The sequence below is a fragment of the Rattus rattus genome, chromosome 3, assembly GCF_011064425.1.
Source record: "Rattus rattus isolate New Zealand chromosome 3, Rrattus_CSIRO_v1, whole genome shotgun sequence".
Classification (NCBI taxonomy): Eukaryota; Metazoa; Chordata; class Mammalia; order Rodentia; family Muridae; genus Rattus; species Rattus rattus.
This window is the reverse complement of record NC_046156.1, coordinates 333,008-357,741: the sequence shown is the minus strand read 5'-3', so window position 1 is coordinate 357,741 and position 24,734 is coordinate 333,008. Positions and strand designations below refer to the sequence as shown.

At 40.3% G+C, this 24,734-nt stretch overlaps 1 protein-coding gene across 1 annotated transcript; it reads right to left on the bottom strand.

The window, feature by feature from the left end:
• Positions 1-10,348: 10,348 nt before the first annotated feature.
• LOC116895256 (olfactory receptor 2AG2-like) lies at positions 10,349-11,299 on the bottom strand. The gene has a single exon (XM_032896575.1). It carries the CDS (start codon positions 11,297-11,299, stop codon positions 10,349-10,351), a length of 951 nt encoding a protein of 316 aa, XP_032752466.1.
• Positions 11,300-24,734: the final 13,435 nt, after the last annotated feature.

Genomic DNA, 24,734 nt, shown 5'->3' with positions numbered 1-24,734 from the left:
TACTTTAAGTCTCTCAAGGAAGAATTTAAGGGAGACCTGAGAAGATCTCATGAGATCTCCCATTCTCATGGATTGGTAGAATTAACATAGTAAAAATGTCCATTCTACCAAAAGCTATATACAAATTCAATGTAATCCACATCAAAATACCAATACAATTCTTCAAAGACATAGAAAGAGCAATTCTCAAATTCATCTGGAAAAACAAAAAACTCAGAATAATAAAAACAATTCTTAATAATAAAAGAACTTCTGTGGGTTATCACCATCCTTGACCTCAAGCTATACTACAGAGCAATAGTGATAAAAATAGCATGGCATTGTTACAGAAACAGACAGGTTGATCAATGAAATAGAATTGAAGACCCAGAAATAAAAGCACACACTTATGGACACTTGATCCTTGAAAAAGAAGACAAAAATAACCCATGGAAAAAAGAAAGCATCTTCAATAAATGGTGCTGGTATTACTGGCAGTCTGTACGTTGAAAAATGAAAATATATAAATATTTATTACCTTGCAGAAAACTCAAGTCAAAGTGGATTGAGGACATCCACTTAAAACCAGATCCATTAAATCAAATAAAGGAGAAAGTGAGAAAGAACCTTGAACTCATTGTCACAGGGGAAATTTTCCTGAACAGAACTCCAGCAGCTCAGGCTCTAAGATCAAAAATGGATAAATGGGACCTTATAAAACTGGAAAGCTTCAGTAAGGCAAAGGATATAGTTGATAGGATAAACTGGCAACCTTCAGACTGGGAAAAATGTTCACTAACCCCACATCAGATAGAGGGGTAATATTCAAAATATACAAAGAACTCAAGAAGTTAACCACCATAAACCAAACAACCCAATAAAAAATGGGGTATAGAACCAAACAGAGAATTCACAACAGAGGAATTTCGAAGGGCTGTAAAGCACTTAAAGAAATATTTGAATTTCTTAGTGATCAGGGAAATACAACTTAAATATACCCTGAGATTCCAGTTCATATCAATCAGAATGGCTAAGTTAAAAAACTCAGGTGACAGCACATGTTCGAGAGGATGTGGAGAAAAAGAAACACTCCTCCATTGCTGGTGTGATCACAAACTGGTAGAGCCACTACAGAGATCAATATGGAGGTTCCTCAGAAAATTGAAAATAGATCTACCTGAAGACCCAGTAATACCACTCGGGTATATACCCATAAGATGCCCCATCATGCCATAGGGGCACATGTTCCACTATTCTCATAGCTGCCTTATTTGTGATAGTCAGAAGGTGGTAACAACCCAGATCTCCCACAACAGAAGAATGGATACAGAAAATGTGCTTTATTCACCCAGTGGAATACTACACTTCAATAAAGAAGGAGGACATCATGAGTTTTGCAGGCAAATGGATGGAACTAGAAAATATCATTCTGATTAAGGTAACACAGACCCAAAATGACATGCCTGGTATTTACTCAGTTACAAGTGAGTGGTATTTACTCAGTTACATATTCGGCCCCAAAGTACAAACTATCCAGGATATAACCCATAGGACTCAAGAAGGTTAGCAAGCCATAGGACTAAAGTGAGGATGCTTCAATCCCACTTGGGAACAAGAAGATAGCAGTCACAGGGGCAGAGGGAGGGAGGACATGTGTGGGAGACACGACAGGGAAGAGGAGAGGGGAACATGATCAGGTATTGGTAGAGGGGAATGGGACTGGAGCCCTAATGGCCAGCAGAAAGAATGGAAACAGTCAATAGAAAGTTGGGGACCCTCCAGAATGTACTGGAGACCTGGGAGATGAAAGATTATCAGGAATCAATGAGAGTGACCTTGGATGAAGTTCTCTACAGTGTGGAGGGGGAAGCTCGTAAAGTCTACCTTAAGTTGAGGTATAGGAAATCAAGTGGAGGTATGAGGTTGCCCTCCCACAGTCAATATTTCTGATCCAGAATTGTTCTTGTTTGAAGGAACTTTAGGGACAAAAATGGAGAATGGCATGAGAAATTGGAGGGTCAATGTCAGGCCCAAATTGGGATCCAGCTGAAGGTGAGGACCCCAAGACCTCACATTATTACTGATGCTCTAGAGTGTTTGCAGACAGGAACCTATCATGCCTGCCCTCGGAGAAGCCCCACAGCAGCTGAAAGAGTGATATGCAGATATTTATGCCCAACTAATGGTCAGAAGCTGTGGAATGCTATGGCCGAATTAGGGAAAGGATGGAAGAAGCTGAGAAGGAGAGAACCCCATCAGGAGACCAGCAATCTCAAATGACCTGGACTCCCCAAATCTATCAGACATTGAGCCACCACACAGGCAGCATACACCATCTGTTAAGATACCCCCAACACATATACAGCAGAGGAAGGACTGGTATGGCCTTAGTGAGAAAAACAGAACCTAACCCTGGAGAGACTTGAGGCCCTAGGGAGTAGGGTTTGAAGTAGTGGCATGGGGACATTCTCTTAGATATGGGGGAGGAGAGATGGGGAGTGGTCAGGTGCAGACCAGGAAGGAGATGGAGTCTGGACTATAAAAAGAGAATTAAAGAATAAAAATATATAAAGTAGTAAAAAATATATGTCTACTCTACAGAGGATTCTAGAAGAAAAAGTTCAACACAAGGAGGGTACTTACGCCAAAGAAAAAACAAATTATTAATTATCTCACAACTAAAAAAGAAATTGCATACACATAATGCCATCTACAATAACAAACAGCAACTAACAATCAACTGTCTCTGTCTTTAATATCTCTCAATATCAGTGGACTCAATTCACCAATAAAATGACATAAGCTAACAGACAGGGCCCAAAGACAATATCCAAATTAACAAAATCAGAAATGAAAAGGGAGATATAACAACAGAAACTGAGGATATTAAAAAAATCACCATCTCTGACTTTAAGCCATGTGTTATAGAACAATAGTAATACAGGTTGATCAATGGAATTGAATTGTAAACCCTGAAATAAACCCATACAACTATGTACACTTGATTTTTGACAAAGAAGGCAAAAGCGTATTGTGGAAAAAGAAAACATCTTCAGAAAATGGTGTTGTGTAATTGGTTGTCTGCATGTAGAAAATACAAATACATCTACATCTATCATCTTTCACAAAGCTCAAGTCCTAGTGGATCAAAGTCTTCAACATAAAGCAGGATACCAAAAAATCTAATAGATCTGAAAGTAGAATATATCCTTGAACTTATTGGTATAGGAAACACCTTTCTGAACAGAAAACCAATGGTTCAGGCTTTAATATCAACAATTGATAAATGGAACCTCATAAAACTGAAAATCTTCTGTAAGGCAAAGGAAAGTGTTAACATGACAATAGACCTTCAGATTGGAAAAGATCTTCACCAACCCTACATCTGACAGAAGGCTAATATCCAAAATATAAAAAGAACGCAAGTTCTTTGTTAACCACAACCCAAATAACCAAATTAAAAATGGGTACAGAGCTAAACAGAGAATTCTCAACAAAGGAATCTTGAATTTCTGACAAGCATTTAAAAGTCCTTAATCATCAAGGAAATGTAAACCAAAAGTACTCTGAGATTCTATCTTATACCAATCAGAATGGCTAAGATCAAAATCTCAAGTGATGGCATATGCTGGCAAGCATGTGGAGCAAGAGGAACATTCCTCCATTGCTGGTGTGAATGCAAACTTGTACAACCACTTTGGAAAGCAATTTGGCTGTTCTCAGAAAAACAGTATAGTTCTACCTCAAAACACAGGTATATCACTCCATATACGTAAAAGATACTCTACCATCCCACAAAGAGACTTGCTCAACAGCGTTCATAGCAACTTTATTGTCAATAGCCAGAAACTGGAAACAACCTAGATTTCCTCAACTGAAGAGTGGGTAAAGAAAATATAGTACATCTACACTGAAGTTGAAGTTTCTGGTTGTATCATGTGATGCAACTTCTAGTGCTGTTCTTCCAGGGCAGACTTATATGGTGTTTTGATGAGGCAAGACCTGTGGGAGGACAGGTGATGTTTAGAGAGACTATAAATAAGATTCACTGGACAGTGAAGGCATGCTTGGCTAGCTAGCTTTGAAATGCTTCCTTGGTCCCTTATCTTCATGTTTGCTGATCTTTGCTTCATTGAAAGAAGTATAGTGGAGATGTCCTGGCATCCAGGCTGGTCCTGGTGGCTCTTGCTGACTCCTGAAGATTGGACAGAGGCTAGACAGTTTCTGCTGGGTCATGCCACTGCTGCTGATTCATGTTTGTTATCCTGACACTACTGAACTGGAATGCTGGTATCAGGACAAAAGGAGATTGGAATCACCCCAAGGAACTACTTTTAAAGAGGTCACCATTCCCTTCTCCTATTTACCATCTTTTCTCCCCTATCTTTGGATGGTGGGCTAGCAGAGGATGTTGAAGTTTTTGAGAACCCTTATTAAAAGTAGGTTTAAAAATATCTACGTCTACACTGAATGGTATATTATTCAGCTATTGAAAACAGACATCATTAATTTTGCAGGCAAATGGATGAACTTGAGAATATAATCCTGAGGGAGATAACCCAGACCCATAGTACATGCATAGTATGTTTTAATTAATAAGTGGATATTAGTCCTAAAATACAGGTAACATGCCATACTCCATAGACCAAAAGAAGCTAAACTAAAAGGAGGTCTAAGCAAGGAAGATTGAATCTTGCTTAGAATGGGGGAATAAAATAGTCATAAATGGCAGATGAAAGTAGGAAAATGGGAGTGAACGGAATGGGATGGGGAATGGTCGGTCCCAGATGAGGTGTGGGGAAAAACAGGGGAGAAGGATAGATGACTATGAAAATGAATTGAACTAATAGGGGTGAGGAGGTAGGGGGTATCTCTAGGATGAGACAGGGTTAAAAGAAGTACCCAATAATCAATGAGGATGAGCATAACTGTAATTCACAGCATTGGGGATATGGAACTTGAAAAGTACACTTCCTCTAGCCAGGTAGGAACCCAAGTGGATCGATAGTGACACCAAGCCACCCACAAAACTTTTGATCCCAAATTTTACCCAGTCTACAAGAAAGGCAGGGAAAGGGTATGGAGCAGAGACTGAGGGAATGACCAAACAATAATCGGTCCAACTTCAGACCCATCCTATGGGCAAGCACCAATCCCTGACACTATTAAAGATACTCTGCTATACTTGCAGACAGGATCATGTCCCCTGAGAGGCTCCACCCAGCAACTGTTTCATTCAGATTCAGAAACCCACAACTAACCAGTGGATGGAGCTTGGGGACTATGTGGAAGTGTTGGACAAAAGGCTTGTAGGCTTGAAATGAAGGGGAACTCCACAGAAAGACCACCATCGTCAACTAACCTGGAACTTTGGGGCTCTCAGAGACTGAACCATCAAACGAAGAGCATACATGGGCTGAACTACAACCCTGCCCCTTTGCCACCCACATATATGGCAGACGTGCATCTTAGTCTTCATGTGGGTCTCGAAGAACTAGAACTAGGACTATTCCAACAGCCATTGCCTGTCTGTGGGATATGTTCTTCCAACTGGGCTGCCTTGTCTGGCCTCAGCAGGAAAGGGTGTCTTAGCCCCCAAAAGTCCTGATATGCCAGGGTGGTAGAATATCTAGAGGGTCCTCCACTCTCTCAGAAGAGAAGGGGAATGGGAAAAGATTGTGGGAAGGGGTGTGAGTGAATCTGGTTCATTTACATAATGGATTACTACTCAGTTGTTAAGGAGGAGGATACCAGTCTCCATCTGTGCCCAGAGCTGGGGCTGTCTCACAGTCCTTGAACCCAAAACCTGCCCACAGAGAGCTGGTCTGCCAGGAGTGCTCTCACTCCTAAGTCACAGGTGGGACCCCACTTTTGCTCCACTGACCATCCAAGGAGAAATCCACTGGGATTGCGCATAGGATGTGAGAGCCGCAGGGCAGCCTGGGACAGGACAAGATTATCAGGGGAAGGAATCAAATTCTACTAATTATGAGACATATGAGCTGAATTTATGTATATATTTATGCTTTTGTATCAAGAACACGTAAACGGCATTTAGTTTTTGAAAACAGCATATTTTGAGAAATATAAGCAAAACTGAGGGGTATTAAAAGAGGTTAGCCGTTGACAGGCAGTTGTAATGATGGAAGCTCATGGGAGTTGTTCAGATGCAGGTAGGTGTGTGATTTGAATGCAGGTAGAGGAGTGCAATGTGTACATGATTGCTTTGTTCTAAATGAAATTTTGTCCAACATCAATGGATAAGTCCCAAAATGTCGCATAATTATTTGCTGAAGAATAATTTGAAAGTTTTGGGGGAATAAAATGGTATATGTTATTTTGATAGAGAGGGCAGGGTACCATAAAAATACTCAGGTTTATATAAAAGTCACATATACTCATGATCACATCGCTGAAACTTTTTAAGATGTCGAATGTAAGATTAAATATCTTTATAAATGATGAAGAAAAGAAACATAGCAGAACCAAGGAGACAACCTTATATACAGTGCTCTAGCTGCATGTATGCCTGCAGACCAGAAGAGGGAACTAGATTTCATAATAGATGGTTATGAGCCACCATGTGGTTGGTGTGAATTGAACTCAGGACCTCTGGAAAGGCAGCTGAGTTTTTAACCTCTCATCCATCTCTCCAGTCCCAAGAAAAGGCAGTATGTAAAAGCTAGTTGTGTCTCTTGCCCAGTAGGTAATTCAGCTGAAGACAAAATAAAGAAGGGAGAGTGAAAAGTAAAAGTGAAATGAAAGGGTTATTAAAAATAATACAAAAACATAGAGCTTCATTATTTTTGCACACCATCCTGGCTAAGATAATCTAGATCCAAAAAGAAAAATGTCTTGTGTGTTCACTCATTCAGGGATATTAGCCCTAAGTTTTTAGATATGTGTGTTTCCTTCAAGATGTCCACAGAGGTTGGAGAATCAGTGAGGGACCATGTGAGGAAGGTAACATTCAAGGGAGGGAGAGATATAAAAGGGGGAGGAAATAATGAAACAGTAGTGGTTAAATGTGGTAGGAAAAAGGAGGGCAGAGGAATAAGGTGAGAAATAACTAACATTGAGGACATGAAAAAGATCACGAAAAATCATGAAAAAACTACTACTGCAGAAAATTTCTAAAGTACAAGCATACACATATACTAAAAATGCTTAAATAGAGTCACCCCATAATGGAACAACTAAGAGTTCTTTCATAAGCCTTATGATCTGTCTAGGCAGAGATTGTGGGTCCCAATTCCCTGTGCCAGATATTAAATACTTTATATTAGACATCAGAGACTAACATTAAAAAGCCCAATTGTAGGAATGGATTATCTCTATTGAAGCTTCTTGCCAGTAACGTCCCATAAAACTCCATACATTGGTTGATACTGTTATTGTATTTGGTTACCCCACTGAACTTGATGGCATCAATTGGTTACTAAAGACACCTCATGATGGAACTCCTAACAGCAGGAGCAGTGGCTGTATCTGACTTTCTTACATGCCTTTGGATCCCTTTCCCCTAACTGAGCTACTTGCCTAGCCACAATGGAGGAAGATGCACCTAGTCCTACTGTAACTTGATATGCTAAGATGGGTTGATATCTATGGGAGTCCTCCTTTTTTCTGAGCCTTTTCTGAGGAGAAAGGTAGGATGAAGTTATGGTGGGGAGATACGGTGAGAGGGAGGTATTAGGACAAGAGGAGGGAGGGAAATATGTGATCAGGATGTAAAGTAATAATAAATAACTAAAATAATTTAAATAAAAGACACAACATGCTTGGATCATAGTACATGGAGATATCATACTGGTATTTACCTGACCTGGAAGTTTCTTTATTGTCTAGCTTTCTTAGTGACAGAATGATGAACTGAAGGAAAGAAATTATCAGTCTGATCCTATCTTAGACCTTGTAAGCTATGATAATGACCCACCTGGTAAAAATGTGCCCACTTGTGCAATAGTAGTGTGAAAGTCATGGAAATAAGTGAGAACTTTTGGATTGGATTTAAAATCTGACTCCACAAAATTCAACACATATCTGGTACAGTTACTGGGACCAAGAATCTGTGTCTAGACAGCTCATAGGATGTATGAGGGGAAGCTACAGTTATGATTCTGCTGAAGAAAGAGTATCACTAAAACGACTTATCCTACACGTAGACCAGTGCATCTATCTCGAATCATGAGAGAAGCAGAGAAGCTTCTTCTCTTTGCAACAGATGGAAATTAACACAGAAACCCACAATGTTCTAAAGTACAGATGACAGGAGATTATAGAATGGTGAACTCTAAGTGGGACACGTATATCACAACTCTTCCACCAAAGCCTCAGACATCATTGTGGAATTGTAGGTAGAAAAATTGTAGAAGGGAGGAGTGGTAGATGATTATGAAGAAAGCAGTGTTTTTCAGAAACAACAGAAGAGGTGCACATATGAACTGACAGTGGTTATGACAGCATGCACAAGACCTGTGTAAGACCACAGCAGATAAAATTCCAGCAGTGAGAGTGGTCATTTAAATAGCAACAAAACATCTAGTTATTTTACAAAAGCATCCAATATAAAATCAAATGCTACCTCTTAAAACTTCATTGAAAATTTGGTTTTAAAGATCAAAAACTCAGGTGACAGCAAATGCTGGTGAGGATGTGGAGAAAGAGGAATACTCCTCTATTGTTGGTGGGATTGCAGACTGGTACAACAATTCTGGAAATCAGTCTGGAGGTTCCAAAGAAAATTGGACATTGAACTACCTGAAAACCCAGCTATACCTCTCTTGGGCATATACCCAAAAGATGCCCCAGCATATAACAAAGATATGTGCTCCACTATGTTCATAGCAGCCTTATTTATAATAGCCAGAAGCTGGAAAGAACCAAGATGCCCTTCAACACAGGAATGGATACAGAAAATGTGGTACATCTACACAATGGAATATTACTCAGCTATCAAAAACAACGACTTTATGAAATTCGTAGGCAAATGGTTGGAACTGGAAAATATCATCCTGAGCGAGGTAACCCAATCACAGAAAAACACACATGGTATGCACTCATTGATAAGTGGATATTAGCCCAAATGCTTGAATTACCCTAGATACACAGAACATATGAAACTCAAGAAGGATGACCAAAAATGCGAATGGTTCACTCCTTCTTTAAAAGGGGGACAAGAATACCCTTGGGATGGAATAGGGAGTCAAAATTTAGAACAGAGGCTGAAGGAATGCCCCTTCAGAGCCTGCTCCACATTTGGCCCATACATATACAGCCACCCAAATAGATAAGATGGATGAAGCAAAGAAGTGCAGGCTGACAGGAACTGGATGTAGATCTCTCCTGAGAGACACAGCCAGAATACAGCAAATACATAGGCGAATGCCAGCAGCAAACCACTGAACTGAGAATGGGACCCCTGTTGAAGGAATCTTAGAAAGGTTGAAAGAGCTTTAAGGGGCTTGAGACCCCATATGAACAACAATGCCAACCAACCAGAGCTTCCAGGACTAAGCTACTACCCAAAGACTATACATGGACTGACTCAGGGCTCCAACCTCATAGGTAGCAATGAATAGCCTAGTAAGAGAACCAGTGGAAGGGGAAGCCCTAGGTCCTGCCAAGACTGAACTCCCAGTGAACGTGATTGTTGGGGGGAGGGGGGGGGGAACACCACACCGAAGGGGGGAGGGATTAGGGGATGTTGGCGGAAACCCGGAAGGAGATAACAGTGAAATGTAAATAAGAAATACTCAAGTTAATAAAGATGGAAAGGAAAAAAAAGACTGTTAAAATTTATGAAGTGACCATCATATTCTAGATAATAATCAAAATATTTCTTCACCGTATGTCTTTATATGTATTGTATAATCAGCTCTCACAAAATGCTATAAGATATGTGTTTTATTACAGGGAATTTATAACTTAAAGACCTGGTTCAGAAAGGCTATGTACATGTTCTAAGTTATACAAGAAAGTTACATTGAATTCCAACCCCTGTACTGTAACAGCAGACCTGCATATCCTCATGAAACCATGTAAAGCCACAATACAATAAGAAGAAAAATATCTAAGTGTAAAGAATCCTTCTATGTGGATATAAGTCACTCAAATATTTAATCGTTAAAATACAAAATGAAGTGATTCTTTTAAATTACATAGAAGTTGTCTCTGGGAAATTATTTTGTAAAATATCTCATAGAGAAAATGTCAAAAGTACTTAATAAGGGTTGTTTCATTTCCATACTCTTAAATCAACAGATACAAACTTCTACTTGTTTGTTTTGTCCAAGACTATTGTATTCATAGCTGAACTTCGACTTTAAGGAAGAAGTAAGTTTAGAAGATAGCTATTAAAAAGAACTACCTAGAAAGTGGATTGTATTGGCAACAACTGTCTTCTAAGAATTCTCCTTAAAGCCCCAGTGACTTCCTTATTCCTCAGGCTGTAGATGAGAGGATTCAGAGCTGGAGTGACAACAGTATAGAAAATGGAGAGGATATTGTCTTGTTTGGGGCTGTGGAATTGACTGGGAAGGACATACATGAGTGAAGAACCCCCATACCACATCCCAACCACAATCAGATGAGAAGAACAGGTGACAAGGGCTTTCTTCCTGCCCTCATTTGAGGGCATGTGGAATACAGTAAGCAGAATTCGTACATAGGATGCCATGATAACAGCAAGAGGAAGAATCAACACAGAAACACTAGTCAAATAAACCACCAGCTCATATGTGGATGTGTCTGCACAGGCCAGCTTCAGCAATGGAGGGATCTCGCAGAACAGGTGTTTGATCTGTCTGGATTGACAGAAGGGATACTGCATGGTGTAGATAGTAAATACCAGGGCTATCACAGATGCCAGGAACCATGTAGTACCTACTATGAACCAGCAGACACTTGGCCTCATGAAGATCATGTAATTTAGAGGATGACAAATGGCCACATACCTGTCATAGGCCATAAAGGCCAGAAGGAGGTCCTCTGCACTACCCAGTGCCAGTTCTAGAAACATCTGAAAGGCACAACCTTCAAAGGAGATGGTGTTGTCTTTGAGCAGAAAATCCATGACAGCCTTGGGAGTAATAACTGATGTTAGGAGTAGGTCTATGAAAGATAGCTGTCCAAGTAGGAGATACATGGGCACGTGGAGCCGGGCATCCATAGTGATGACCAGGAGTAGCACTCCATTGCTGGTTATGGCCAACATGTACAGGGCTGTGACTGTGGCACAGAGTAGTTCAGGAGAGCCACTGTCATCCAGAATTCCCACCAAGATGAAACCACTGCCCAATGTCGAATTTCTAAACTCCATTTTGAGTGATATATTTAGTTGCCTAGAAACAGATGATTTAATTGAATTTTATTATTATAGAACTAGTTTTCATGTTAGCACATTGATATTCCAATAAATGTTATTTTTTATGTTTAAATAAATTTGCTTGCTGATATCTAAATTTGTCTTTTAATTGTATCTTGGTATCATGATAAATGTTATAAAGATGGGTATTGAAATTGCTCCTGGAAAGGAGGTACTTAACTCTAGACTAGAAGATTCTCAGAATGTAGAACATATAGATGTCCCAGTACAGGCATACACAGATATGCTGTTACAAAATGCACAGGATATAATACTGTAGCAGGACTCAAGGAAGTAGGACATTGGCACACATAGAAGTAGAAGTAAGGAGAACACAAGGGTATACTAGTAAATCACTGTACATAAAGACGGTAGTAGACCACTATATACATTTTCATTACTAAACTGCTATATAATGGTATCTTTGCCAAAAGTGATATATTGTTACTGTAGTGTAAATTGATGTGTATTTACAACAAAGTAGGTGCATGTATTTGTGACATCTGAATGTGTCTTTATCAATCCTAAAATAGAGTAATTGAAAGGACAGTGGATAAAACCAGTAACAAATTTGTTATTGTAGTTTTGTATTTTAGCATCTGCTTTGGACTTGCTCAGAGGATACACATTGCATTAACTGAGAGACATACTCATTATGTCAGGTAACCAGAAGCGTAACTGACTACCTTTGTTACAATTCAACTGCATGATGATTGAGGTTATTTAATGTAAAGGAGGGAAGAAGTAACATTTCAGTAGTACCTAATTGGTTTGTTTTGTTAAGTCAGAAAGTAGGGAAGGAATTCTTACAATGTCAGGTGTCAGCACTGTTCTATTCCTTCCTTTCATCTACAGACATTTTCTGGAGATAGATAAGGGGGCAGCCAGTCAGGTAACAGTCTTTCGTTAATGTTCTATGTGTCAAGATTTCTTACAGTTTTCATATCTGAGAATGAGTAGAAACTTTCTGTTCAACAAGCTTCATGTAAAGAAATCTTCTAGCTCCTTGTCAGTTGTCCAATTGGTCTTGGGTCCAGATGCTCAGATTTATTTAGTCCTTCTTCCTTCTGGGCGTAAGATGAAAGGTGGATGAAAGAAGTAGAAATTAGAAGACTTGTCCAAAGGGCTCCACCTAAATATACCTACCTGAGCATAGTGGTGAATGGATGCTTTGTCGAGGAGCACACTATGTCTTTTGAGCTTGTGGCCTCTTTTATTTCTTTATTCTTTTTGCTGTCTTTAGAGGGCCTTATCTCCCAGCTGAAATTGCCTCCCCTGGAAATATGATTCTAAGAAATAGTATATTAATGAATCCTCTTGGGTGTGTTTTCTAGCTTGTTTTTCTGAGCTCTCTGTCTCTGAATCAGCTCTAAGGCCACAGATTACTCTAAACATTGAATGCAGGATCCATTAAGAGAACAAACAAGAAATGAAACAGATAGTTGAGTATAATGATATGGGGGCACTGTAAACGTGATCAAAATAAATAATATACTTGTAGGAAAATGTCATAATGAAGCCATCCCTTTATTCAATGTCTACTTGGTATTTACAATTTAAGAGGTGAAAAATGTTCAGTGTGAAAATAACTAAAATCACTCGATTTACAGGACTATACAAAATTACAGATAGGGGTTTAAATGTGTTCTCAGGGAAGGAGTGAGACAATCCCAAAAGGTGATAATTTGTTGCAAAAAGGCAAAACTTGCAAATACTAGATGAACTTTTTCCCCCTCTTTATTAACTTGGGTGTTTCTTACTTACATTTCAATTGTTATTCCATTTCCGGGTTTCTGGGCCAACATCCCCCTAACCCCTCCCCCTCCACTTCTTTATGGGTGTTCCCCTCCCCATCCTTCTCCCATTATTGCCCTCCCCCAACATTCACATTCACTGGGGGTTCAGTCTTGGCAGGACCAAGGGCTTCCCCTTCCACTGGTGATCTTACCAGTATATTCATTGCTACCTATGAGGTTTGAGCCCAGGGTCAGTCCATGTATAGTCTTTGGGTAGTGGCTTAGTCCCTGGAAACTCTGGTTGGTTGACATTGTTGTTCATATGGGGTCTCGAGCCCCTTCAAGCTCTTTCAGTCCTTTCTCTGATTCCTTCAAAGGGTGTCCCGTTCTCAGTTCAGTGGTTTGCTGCTGGCATTCACCTATGTAATTGCCATATTCTGGCAGTGTCTGTCAGGAGAGATTTACATCCGGTTCCTGTCAGACTGCACTTCTTTGCTTCATCTGTCTTATCTAGTTTGGTGACTGTATATATATGGGCCACATATGGGGGAGGCTCTGAATGTGTGTTCCTTCAGCCTCTGTTTTAAACTTTGCATCCCTATTCCCTCCCAAGGGTATTCTTGTTTCCCTTTTAAAGAAGGAGTGAAGCATTCGCCTTTTGGTCATCCGTCTTGAGTTTCATGTGTTCTGTGCATCTAGGATAATTTGAGCATTTGGGCTAATATCCACTTATCAATGAGTGCATACCATATGTGTTTTTCTGTGATTCGGTTACCTTACTCAGGATGATATTTTCCAGTTCCATCCATTTGCCTATGAATTTCATAAAGTCATTGCTTTTGATAGCTGAGTAATATTCCATTGTGTAGATGTACCACATTTTCTGTATCCATTCCTCTGTTGAAGGGCATCTGGGTTCTTTCCAGCTTCTGGCTATTATAAATAAGGCTGCTATGAAAATAGTGGATCATGTGCCTTTGTTATATGTTACGGCATCTTTTGGATATGTGCCCGAGAGAGATATAGCTGAGTCCTCAGGTAGTGCAATGTCCAATTTCCTGAGGAACCTCCAGACTGATTTCCAGAATGGTTGTACCAGTCTGCAATCCTACCAACAATGGAGGAGTGTTCCTCTTTCTCCACATCCTCGCCAGCATCTGCTGTCACCTACATTTTTAATCTTAGTCATTCTTACTGGTGTGAGGTGAAATCTCAGTGTTGTTTTGATTTGCATTTCTGTTATGTCTAAAGATGTTGAACATTTCTTTAGGTGTTTCTCAGCCATACAGCATTCCTCAGCTGTGAATTCTTTGTTTATGTCTAAACCCCATTTTTAATAGGTTTATTTGTCTCCCTGCGGTCTAACTTCTTGAGTTCTTTGTATATTTTGAATATATGCCCTCTATCAGTTGTAGGATTGGTAAAGATCTTTTCCCAATCTGTTGGTTGTCATTTTTGTCCTAAGAACAGTGTCCTTTGCCTTACAGAAGCTTTGCAGTTTTATGAAATTCCATTTGTCGATTCTTGATCTTAGAGCATAAGCCATTGGTGTTGTGTTCAGGAAATTTTCTCCAGTGCCCATGTGTTCGAGATGCTTCCCCACTTTTGCTTCTATTAGTTTGAGTGTATCTGGTTTGGTGTGAGGTCCTTGATCCACTTGGACTTAAGCTTTATACAGGGTGATAAGCATTGATCGATCTGCATTCTTCTACACGCTGACCTCTAGTTGAACCTGCACCATTTGCTGAAAATGCTAACTTTTTTCCATTGGGTGGTTTTGACTCCTTTGTCAAAAATCAAGTGACCATAGGTGTGTGGGTTCGTTTCTGGGTCTTCAATTCTATTCCACTGGTCTATCTGTTTGTCTCTGTGCCAATACCATGCAGTTTTTATCACTATTGCTCTGTAATACACTAGATGAACTTTTAAACTTAAAAGTTATAATGGAGAAATAGTGATCCCATGTTAGGGCAGAACATCAGGTAAGAAGTTAATGTCATATCCACCATTCTAATAAGCATGGCAGAAAAATTCAAAACCAGAAAAAAATATCAGTTTTATAATAATAAATTGACTAGTTTGTGGGCATTTCTTCCATTGAACTTGTGTAGTGTTTTTTCTTGTGTGTGTGTGTGTGTGTGTGTGTGTGTGTGTGTTTATTAAGGAAATAGAATCCACTTTATTTTCTGAACGTTTAAAATAAAATAAAAAACAATGAACCCTCAAGCAGCATTTCTTAACATTTAATTGTGTAATGAGTGGCTAAGCGAAAACTGAGGAAGAAGGATAAGAAGAAAACTGGGTAAGAGGTGGGGAGTAGCCTGATTTAGACCACTGCTAGCTGTTGTATGTGCTTCCTGAGTTCTGTGGACACTAACTACATAAACATGAGCCCATGTGAATATGTGCATGGCAACGTAGAAAAGAGAACCAGAATTGAATCAGTTTTAGGAGGGCCAAATATGCTGAGTTGGACTAAGGAAGACCTGATATTAGCCTGACCTTGATTAGCTTCTGCAGCTAATAACAGCATACACAAGAAGCACAGGGGATATTGGAGAGTGGAACTTTCACAGAAATTGCAAGACATCTTTTTTTTTCCGTGATAGAGCTCCACAGATGTTCAATGTTTCTTGCTGAGTTTCCTTCACCATGTATTAGGTGTTTGAATGCTTAGGTAGAAAAACGTGCACTAGAAGAACCCAAGAACCCAAGAACTAAGACCCAAGAACATATGTAATGTTAAGATGTGCTGACATGCCAAGCCAGGGGATTTGCGTTGAAAGATTCAATAAGATCCACTTTTCAGCCCTGCTTATCCCATTCATATGGGCCTCAGCACCTAAGTATGGACCTAGGGTTTCTTAGTTCTTCCTTGTCAACCTCTTTAGCCATTTATCCCTGCCAATAATAAATTACTCCATCAAGGACATCACAGCCACTATTCATGTCTGGGACCCAGGCAGGCTACCTGTGCCCTCTTTCTTCTCTATCCTGCTCTCTCCAAAGTACTCTTATACCTGCTACTGCAAGCCTGCCTAGTCCTTCCTCCTAGCCCACCTACATCTATTTTAGACTCAACAGCTATGCATAGAGGGGATCAGGGTATCTCTTCTGCCCTTCGTGGAATAGTACCCCAACCTCTTCTCTTTTTTTTCCAACCCCTTCTTAAAAGAATTATGGCATCATAATTCCTCACCTGACTACTGGCTTATCATTCAACCAAACCACTGATCTATTCTGAGATTGCTTGTTGTCAACTCAGAGATCTAATCACAATCCCAGGTCTGAGAGCAGTTGGAGTCTGAATCCTAAAATCCAATGACATTCAAAACTGAAAACCAAACATCACTCTTCTGGTCCACAAACTGTCAGATTAGTTCAAAACAACCCAAGAATGAAAAACCCACTCAACAAAACTGAGACAAGATGCCTGCAACAGGAAAACCACAAACATTATAATTACAGAAGCCTAAATAACAGCACAAAGCACTATGTGAACAACCAAGAGTATATACCTCTTGCAGAAGCCAGCAACTTTATTGCAACAATATCCAAGATAAACAATTGGGTTGAAGCACAAAGCAAGTGGTTCAATATAGCACTTATGAATGTGTTCAAGAGCCCCACTGGCTGCTCTGAAAAGCCATGCTTGTATTGTTCCTGAGTCGTGCTCTGCGCTTACTGCAGCAACCTTTGCTGCCCACTGCCTCTTTCAATGTGGTCTCCGGCAGCTTTCTCACCAGAATCCTCGCTCGACTAATTCCTTACTTGCAGCATTGGACCACCACCAGCATGCCCCACCAAGTCAGATGCAGCAGTGGACACCAGCTCTGAGATCACCACCAAGGACTTGAAGGAGAAGAAAGTTGAGGGAGCAGAGAATGGAAGAGATGCACCTGCCAATGGGAAAGCTCAAAATGATAAAAATGGGGAGTAGGAGACTGACAGTGAGGTAGGTGAAGAAGAGAAAGAAGGTGGGGAAGAGGAGGAGGCAGAAGAGGAGGAGGAATCGGAAGAGGAGAAGGAAGAAGAGGAAGAGGGGGAAGAGGAGGAAGGTGGTGATATGGAAGAGGATGGAGATAAAGATGTGGAAGTTGAGGCTCCTATGAGCAAGCATGTAGCTGAGGACGACGACGACGATGACGACGACGACGACGACGACGACGACAATGACGATGATGTTGACACCAAGAAGCAGAAGACTGATGAAGATGACTAGACAGCAAAAGGAAAAGCTAACTTTACACACCATGACATATTCACCCTCCACTTCCTGTCTCAGAATTTAAAAGTGGTCATCTCTGAGTACAGAAGCAGGCCCTGCCTGCCCAAGTAGGCAGTGCCACCCACAGATGACATGTGCTCTCCACTCCCCCACCAAAACCACAAAATGAATTGGCAACATGGGAGGAGAAAAGACCCAGAACTTCTTAGGCTCTGCTTTTTTTTCTTAAAAATACATTAAAAGGAAAATCTGTATTTTTTATTTACATTTTATATTTTCGTTAAGTATTGTTAGGGGTCAGACATTTTTAGTGATAACAGGTGACCAAACCAGCCTTCAGAGTGTTTTCTGTCCTACTGCAGACTTTACTTGTGCTTTGACCATATACATTATAATCTCAAAGGAGAAAAAAACCTTGTTAGGAATAAAAAACAAAACAGAACAAAAAAAACAACAATGAAAAAACAATCTTATTCTAAGCAGTCTAGTAGCTTTTTTGTGTATGTACCTAGCTGTACTACAAGTAGTTGGTTTGTATGAGATGGTTAAAAAGACCAAAGATAAAAAGATTTTTTACTTTTTTTTGTCTATGAAGTTGCTGTTTGTTTGTTTGTTTGTTTATTTATTTATTTATTTATTTGGTCTGTTTGATGTATGTGTGAAACAATGTCCAACAATAAAACCAGAATTTTAATTTGCTGAGTTGTTCTAAATGAATGAATGAATGAATGAATAAACAAATGTGTTCAAGGCCCTAAAGGGGTTATGAATAAACATCTTAATGATAACTGTGGAAGCAACACTTTAATGACATAGTGAAAATAGTTTGAAATGTATATGCAAATGCAGAAAACAGAGTCTGAAGCAAAATGTGAAATAAAAAACCCAGGAATTCAATAAAAAGCTCAGAGGTAACTCTCACCAACATATTATATGACATGGAAGGGAGAAATTTAGATCTTGAAGACAAAGCAGAATAAGTGGATAATTCATTCAAAAAATATTAAATCTAAAAGTATCCAGGCACAAAATACTCAGGCAACTTGGGACACAAGAAAAGACTATGAATAATGTGTATAGAGGAAGGAGAAGAAACCCAGGTCTAAGGCACATTAATTGTCTTTAACAAAATAATAGAATAAAACAGCTCCTTTGTTAGCAGTGGGACTCCATGGCCACTTCTCCCCTTCTGTGCTGTGACCCCATCTGGCTTTAACCCATTCAGATCCTGGATATGCTGCCAGAGTTTGTTTTAGTTCATATGTGTGTCAATTCCTGTTGTATCCGGAAGACACTGTTTGCTTGGAGTCATGCATCATTTCTGACTCTACATTCTTCACCCCCCCATTCTACATAGATCCCTGAATCTTGAGGGTAAGGTTTAATGGAGGCATCCAACTTAGAGCTGAGGGTTCCAATGTGTCTTATTTTCCTCACATTGTCCATATTTGTGTCTCTGTGTTAATTTCCATCTACTTCAAGAAGGAGTGTCTCTGATGTAGGTTGAGACAGACAGTATGCAATCGGGAGTCATTGATTTGCTATTTTCTTTTAGCACAATAATAAAGTTTTCCCCTAGATCCACAAGCTATGTAGTCTTAGTTCTTACCAACATTATCAGTGTCAGATATGTAGGGTCTATCAATGGAGTGTATTGGTGGCCTCTACAATATTTGTACATAACTTTGATACCAATAAATATAAACAAAGATAAAAAGATACAAATTATAGCAACAGCACTTCCAGAGGACATGCTACCTTGGTGTATGACACTGTCAAAATCCAAAACAAGACTTGAATTTAATCTTATCCAGGAGTAATGACATTAAACAGTGTTTGGTTTTCCTTGAGCAGACTTGCTCATATACCTTGCCCCCACCCCATAATCATACAGTTCTACCTTATGTAATAGATTGCTAAAGGAGAGGAAATGTGAGAATGAGAATCTAATCATATTTTAAAATAGATTTTATGCTTGCTTTATCTTATACTTGTAGGTTTGTTTTTTAATAACACAATCTTCTGAAATTTTACATATGTATACAATGACCCAGTATAAAATCTCCTATTTCCCACCTCCAACTCCCCTAAAGATCCACTCCCAAAAGAACCCCCTCTGACCTCATATCCCCTTTATGCTTTAATAATCAATCAAGTTCAAATATTTGGTCAACATGTGCATGGGCATGAGGCCATCTACAGGAGCATGGCTAACCTATTGGTGGATAAATTCACAAATAATAATGCCTTTCTTACTAAAGAAGTAATAAATGTTTTAAATTGTCAAGAAAGCAAGGTATATTGTCATTTCTTCTATTTTCCAGATTTCATATGTCATCAATTATGGATAGAGACTCATGAGTTCCTTTTCCATCCTTGCTGAAACATTGCCAGTCCTAATCTTCTCAAGTCTTATGTAGAAACACCACAGTTTCTATGACTTCATGGTTTCATTGATTGTAACAGACACAGAGTTATCAGTAAAGCCCCAGTGGCAGTCAAAACAGCACTTTGTACAGTGAATTTGATTACACTAAGGATATGGTAAGCCCTTACTGCTGAAGACAATACATACTCTCCTTGCAGTACATATAGGAATCAATCTAAAATTGGTTGGGAATCTCTCTCTCTCTCTCTCTCTCTCTCTCTCTCTCTCTCTCTCTCTCTCTCTCTGCCAGGTAGCTTTCAGTTTCAGGGTGCTGTGAAGGCTGTTCAGAGAGAAAACAGTTTGCTCATGGATGAACACTGCATGCTATGATACTAAATTAGACAAAAAGTATCTATTAGTACATGTCTATTATGGGTCAGCCCACTGATTTCTGATGGGTATAAGAAACTTATTTTCCAAGAGGAAGAAATGAATGCAGAGATTCAGAATTAGTCAAAGTATTGAAAACTGTCTTTATTTGCTTACTCCTAAGTGGAGCATCTCCAATGTTTGGGGAACATCCAGAAAGAGGACACTAAAACATGTAAAAGCCAGAGAGTGGACAGAGGAATTTTTAAATTCATTGTTAGTAGACATTTTAACTGTTGTGACATGGAATCAATATTATTTCATTTGTATTTCCCTGGTAACTAAAGATGTTGAATATTAGTTATCCTGAGAAAATTGTTTATAGCAGGGATCAGCCTTTTCTGATAAGGATAACAAAGAAAGAGAAATAAATCAATAGATTAAGCCCTTCCCTTCCCAAGGATCCTGTGCTAGACACCAGATAATCACCTGCATCTATCTCCTACACATATTTGTGGAAATGGTAATGCCTGGGTGATCATTTGGCCCTTGAAACAAGGAATAGACATTCACATTCCTTCAGTATACCACCATAAGAAATACCTCCTTTTTCTTTGGTATTTGACCTCTTAAGCTCCAAAAGTAATCCCAGCATGAAATGTTTTCTTGAGATTTTCCCTTTAGGGTTTGTGAATAGAAAGGCTCTATTTTGATACAGGTTATTTGTGGAGTTGTATGCTTTGAGAGACAGTAACAAAGCTTACTGCTATGCCTCTCCTAATGCTTCAGACCTCACTCATTGTCATCTGCACTCTAGACATCTTATACAATAAGTCACATTGAAATTTGAGGACATTTCTATCATTCTTCCCCTCTGTCTAGACCCTGGGTGCTAGAATTTTTGATATTGCTTTCCTGAAAAAGTTGTTAGTGCTTACATTTTGTTTGATTGAATTATTCTGGATTTTAAAGATCTAATATTGAATTCAAAATTAAGTACCTCAAAACAGAGCTGAACATTGTTGGTTGAATTTCATATCCTTTATATGACATTGACAGTATCACAGAAAAGCCAAATGAAATTAATTAAATATTTAAATATATTTGACAATGACATGGAGTAATGAATACCAACATATTTTTATGATTGAATCCCTAGATCACAACCAAAAATAAGAAAAGTATATTTCAGAGAGCTCACCGGCCAGACAGGTAGGCACTCCTGAGACTGCAGGGCAGGAGATACCGCCAGTACTGCCCACCCCTGCCAATATCCCTGGCCCAAGAGGAAACCTTATATGGACTCTGGGAACAGGAAGATAGGGGCACTCAAGCTGTTGTCCAGACACCCCCAGATCTGAAGGGACCCGGTCAAATAGCTCCCTGCACCCAAATCCTGTGGGAGGGAGAGCTAGACCTTCAGAGGGGCAGACATGCCTGGGAAGTCAGATGAAATCACTCTCTGCCCACATTTCTGACTCTAGAGGAAAATGACTAGCACCATCTGGGTCCCCTGTACACTGGGTCCCAAGCGAAGGAGGAGCAGGCCCTCCTGGTTGCTGCCTTCATGGAGGACTAATACGCAGCTATGAGAAGCGACACCAGGCCTGAGACCAGAGGTAAGACCAACTTTTCTGCTCGAAGTGACCTGCCTGGTGGACTCAGGACTCAAAAAGGCAAAATTCCTCCAGGACCAGGCACTTCCGATTTCTAGCTGGGGCCTGAACCTTGCTGATCCAGGCCCAGAGTTGCCTGCTCCCAAACCCCTTGGGAGAGAGAGCTCACGGCCCAGACAAGTGGGCACTCCTGAGACTGCAGGGCAGGAGAGACTGCTAGTACTGGCCAACTCTGCGCATATCCCTAGTCCTAGAGGAAAACACCATCTGGTCCCTGTGTGCACAGAGTCCCGAGCAAAGGCAGGACAGGCCCTTCCGGTTGCTGCCCTCATGGAGAGCTGAAACCCAGATCTGAGAAGCAAGTCCTGACCCCAGACCAGAGGCAAGACCAACTTTTATGCTTCAAGTGGCCTTCCAGGTATACTCAGTACACAGGCTGACAGAAACACTTGAAGACCAGTAGACAGGAACGACTACACTCCTGAAAGCAGAACACTCTGTTCCCATGACTGGCTGAAAGAAAACAGGAAAACAGGTCTACAGCACTCCTGACACACAGGCCTATAGGATGGTCTAACCACTGTCAGAAATAGCAGAACAAGGTAACACCAGAGACACCATGATGGCAAGAGGCAAGCACAGGAACCCAAGCAACAGAAACCAAGACTACATGGCATCATCGGAGCCCAATTCTCCCAACAAAGCAAACACTGAATATCCAAACACACCAGAAAAGCAAGAACTAGATTTAAAATCACATTTAATCATGATGATGGAGGACTTCAAGAAAGACATAAAGAACTCCCTTAGAGAAATACAAGAAAACACAAATAAACAAACAGAAGCCTATAGAGAGGAAATGCAAAAATCCCTGAAAGAATTACAGGAAAACACAATCAAACAGGTGAAGGAATTAAAAATGGAAATAGAAGCAATAAAGAAAGCAAAAAGGGAGACAACCCTGGACATAGAAAACCAAAAGAAGAGACAAGGAGCAGTAGATACAAGCATCACCAACAGAATGCAAGAGATAGAAGAGAGAATCTCAAGAGCAGAAGATTTCATAGAAATCATCGACACAACTGTCAAAGATAATGTAAAAAGGAAAAAGCTACTGGCCCAAAACATACAGGAAATCCAGGACATAATGAGAATATCAAACCTAAGGATAATAGGTAAAAAGAGAGTGAAGTCTCCCAACTCAAAGGACCAGTAAATATCTCAAAATAAAACCATAGAAGAAAACTTTCTTAACCTAAAGAAAGAGATGCCCATGAACATACAAGAAGCCTACAGAACTCAAAATCGATTGGACCAGAAAAGAAAATCCTGCCATCACATAATAGTCAAAACACCAAATGCACAAAATAAAGAAAGAATATTAAAAGCGGTAAGGGAAAAAGGTCAAGTAACATATAAAGGCAGGCATCTCAGAATCACGCCAGACTTCTCACCAGAGAATGAAAGCCAGAAGATCCTAGACAGATGTCACACAGACCCTAAGAGAACACAAATGCCAGCCCAGGTTACTGTATCCAGCAAAACTCTCAATTAACAGAGATGGAGAAACCATGATATTCCATGACAAAACCATATTTACACAATGTCTTTCTACAAATCCAGCCCTAAAGAGGATAATAAGTGGTAAAGCCCAATACAAGGAGGCAAGCTATACCCTAGACAAAGCAAGACACTAATCGTTTTGAAACAGAACAAAGAAAGGCAAGCAAAAACATAATCTCACATCCAAACATGAATATAACAGGAAGCAACAATCACTATTCCTTAATATCTCTCAACCTCAATGGATTCAATTCCCTTATAAGAAGACACAGATTAACAAACTGGATATGCAATGAGGACCCACCATTTTGTTGCCTACAGGAAAAACACCTCATAGACAAAGACAGACACTACCTCAGAGTAAAAGGCTGGAAAACAACTTTCCAAGCTAATGGTCAGAAGAGGCAAGCTGGAGTAGCCATTCTAATATAGAATAAAATCGATTTCCACCAAAAGTAATAAAAAAAGATAAGTAAGGACACTTCATATTCATCAAAGGAAAAATCCATCAAGATGAACTCTCAATCCTAAATATTTTTGCTCCATATACAAGGGCACCTACATAAATAAAAGAAACCTTGAATGCCATCTGGGACCCTGGTGCATGGGGGCTCCAGGAAAAGGCAGCGCAGGCACTCATGGTTGCTGCCTTCACAGAGAGCTCAAAAGCAGCCCCCACGAGCAACTTGAGTCACGGGACCACAGGTAAGACCAACATTTCTGCTTCAAGCAACCTGCCTGGTGGACTTAAGACACACAGAGGCATAATTCCTCTGGGACCAGACACTTCCGGTTTTTAGCTGGAGCCCCAACCTCGCTGATCCAGGCCCACAGCTCACTGCTCCCAAACACATTGGGAGAGAAAACTCACCGACCGGACAGGTGGGCACTCCTGAGACTGCAGAGCGGGAGAGACCACCAATACTGCCCAATCCTGCCCACATCCCTGGCCCAAGAAAACTGTATAAGGCCTCTGGGAACCAGAAGATAGGGCACTCCAGCAGCAGGTCCCCCACAGTCCAGACACCGCGCGGACCTGAAGGGACCCAGTTCTCTGCACCCAAATCTTGTGGGAGGGAGAGCTAAACATTCAGAGGGGCAGACATGTCTGGGAAGCCAGAAGATAGTACACTCTGTCCACATTTATGACTTCAGGGGAAAACACCTAATGCTATCTGGGACCGTGGTGCACAGGGACTCCTGGAAAAAGCGGCACAGTGTCTCCTGTTTGCCAACATCACAAGGGCTCAAAAGTAGCCCCCCAGGAGCAATTTGAGCCATAGGAACACAGGTAAGACCAACTTGCCTGGTGGACTCAGGAGACAGGCCCACAGGAGCAGATGAAGTCCAGTAGACAGGAAAGAGTACACACCTGAAAGCAGAACACTCTGTTCCCATAACTGGCTGAAAGAAAACAGGAAAACAGGTCTACAGTACTCCTGACACACAGACCTATAGGATGGCCTAGCCACTGTCAGAAATAGCAGAACAAGGTAACACCAGAGAGAAC

Excerpts from the sequence above, each read along its gene's own strand:
- LOC116895256 (XM_032896575.1), bottom strand. The coding sequence starts at position 11,299 with ATGGAGTTTAGAAATTCGACATTGGGCAGTGGTTTCATCTTGGTGGGA.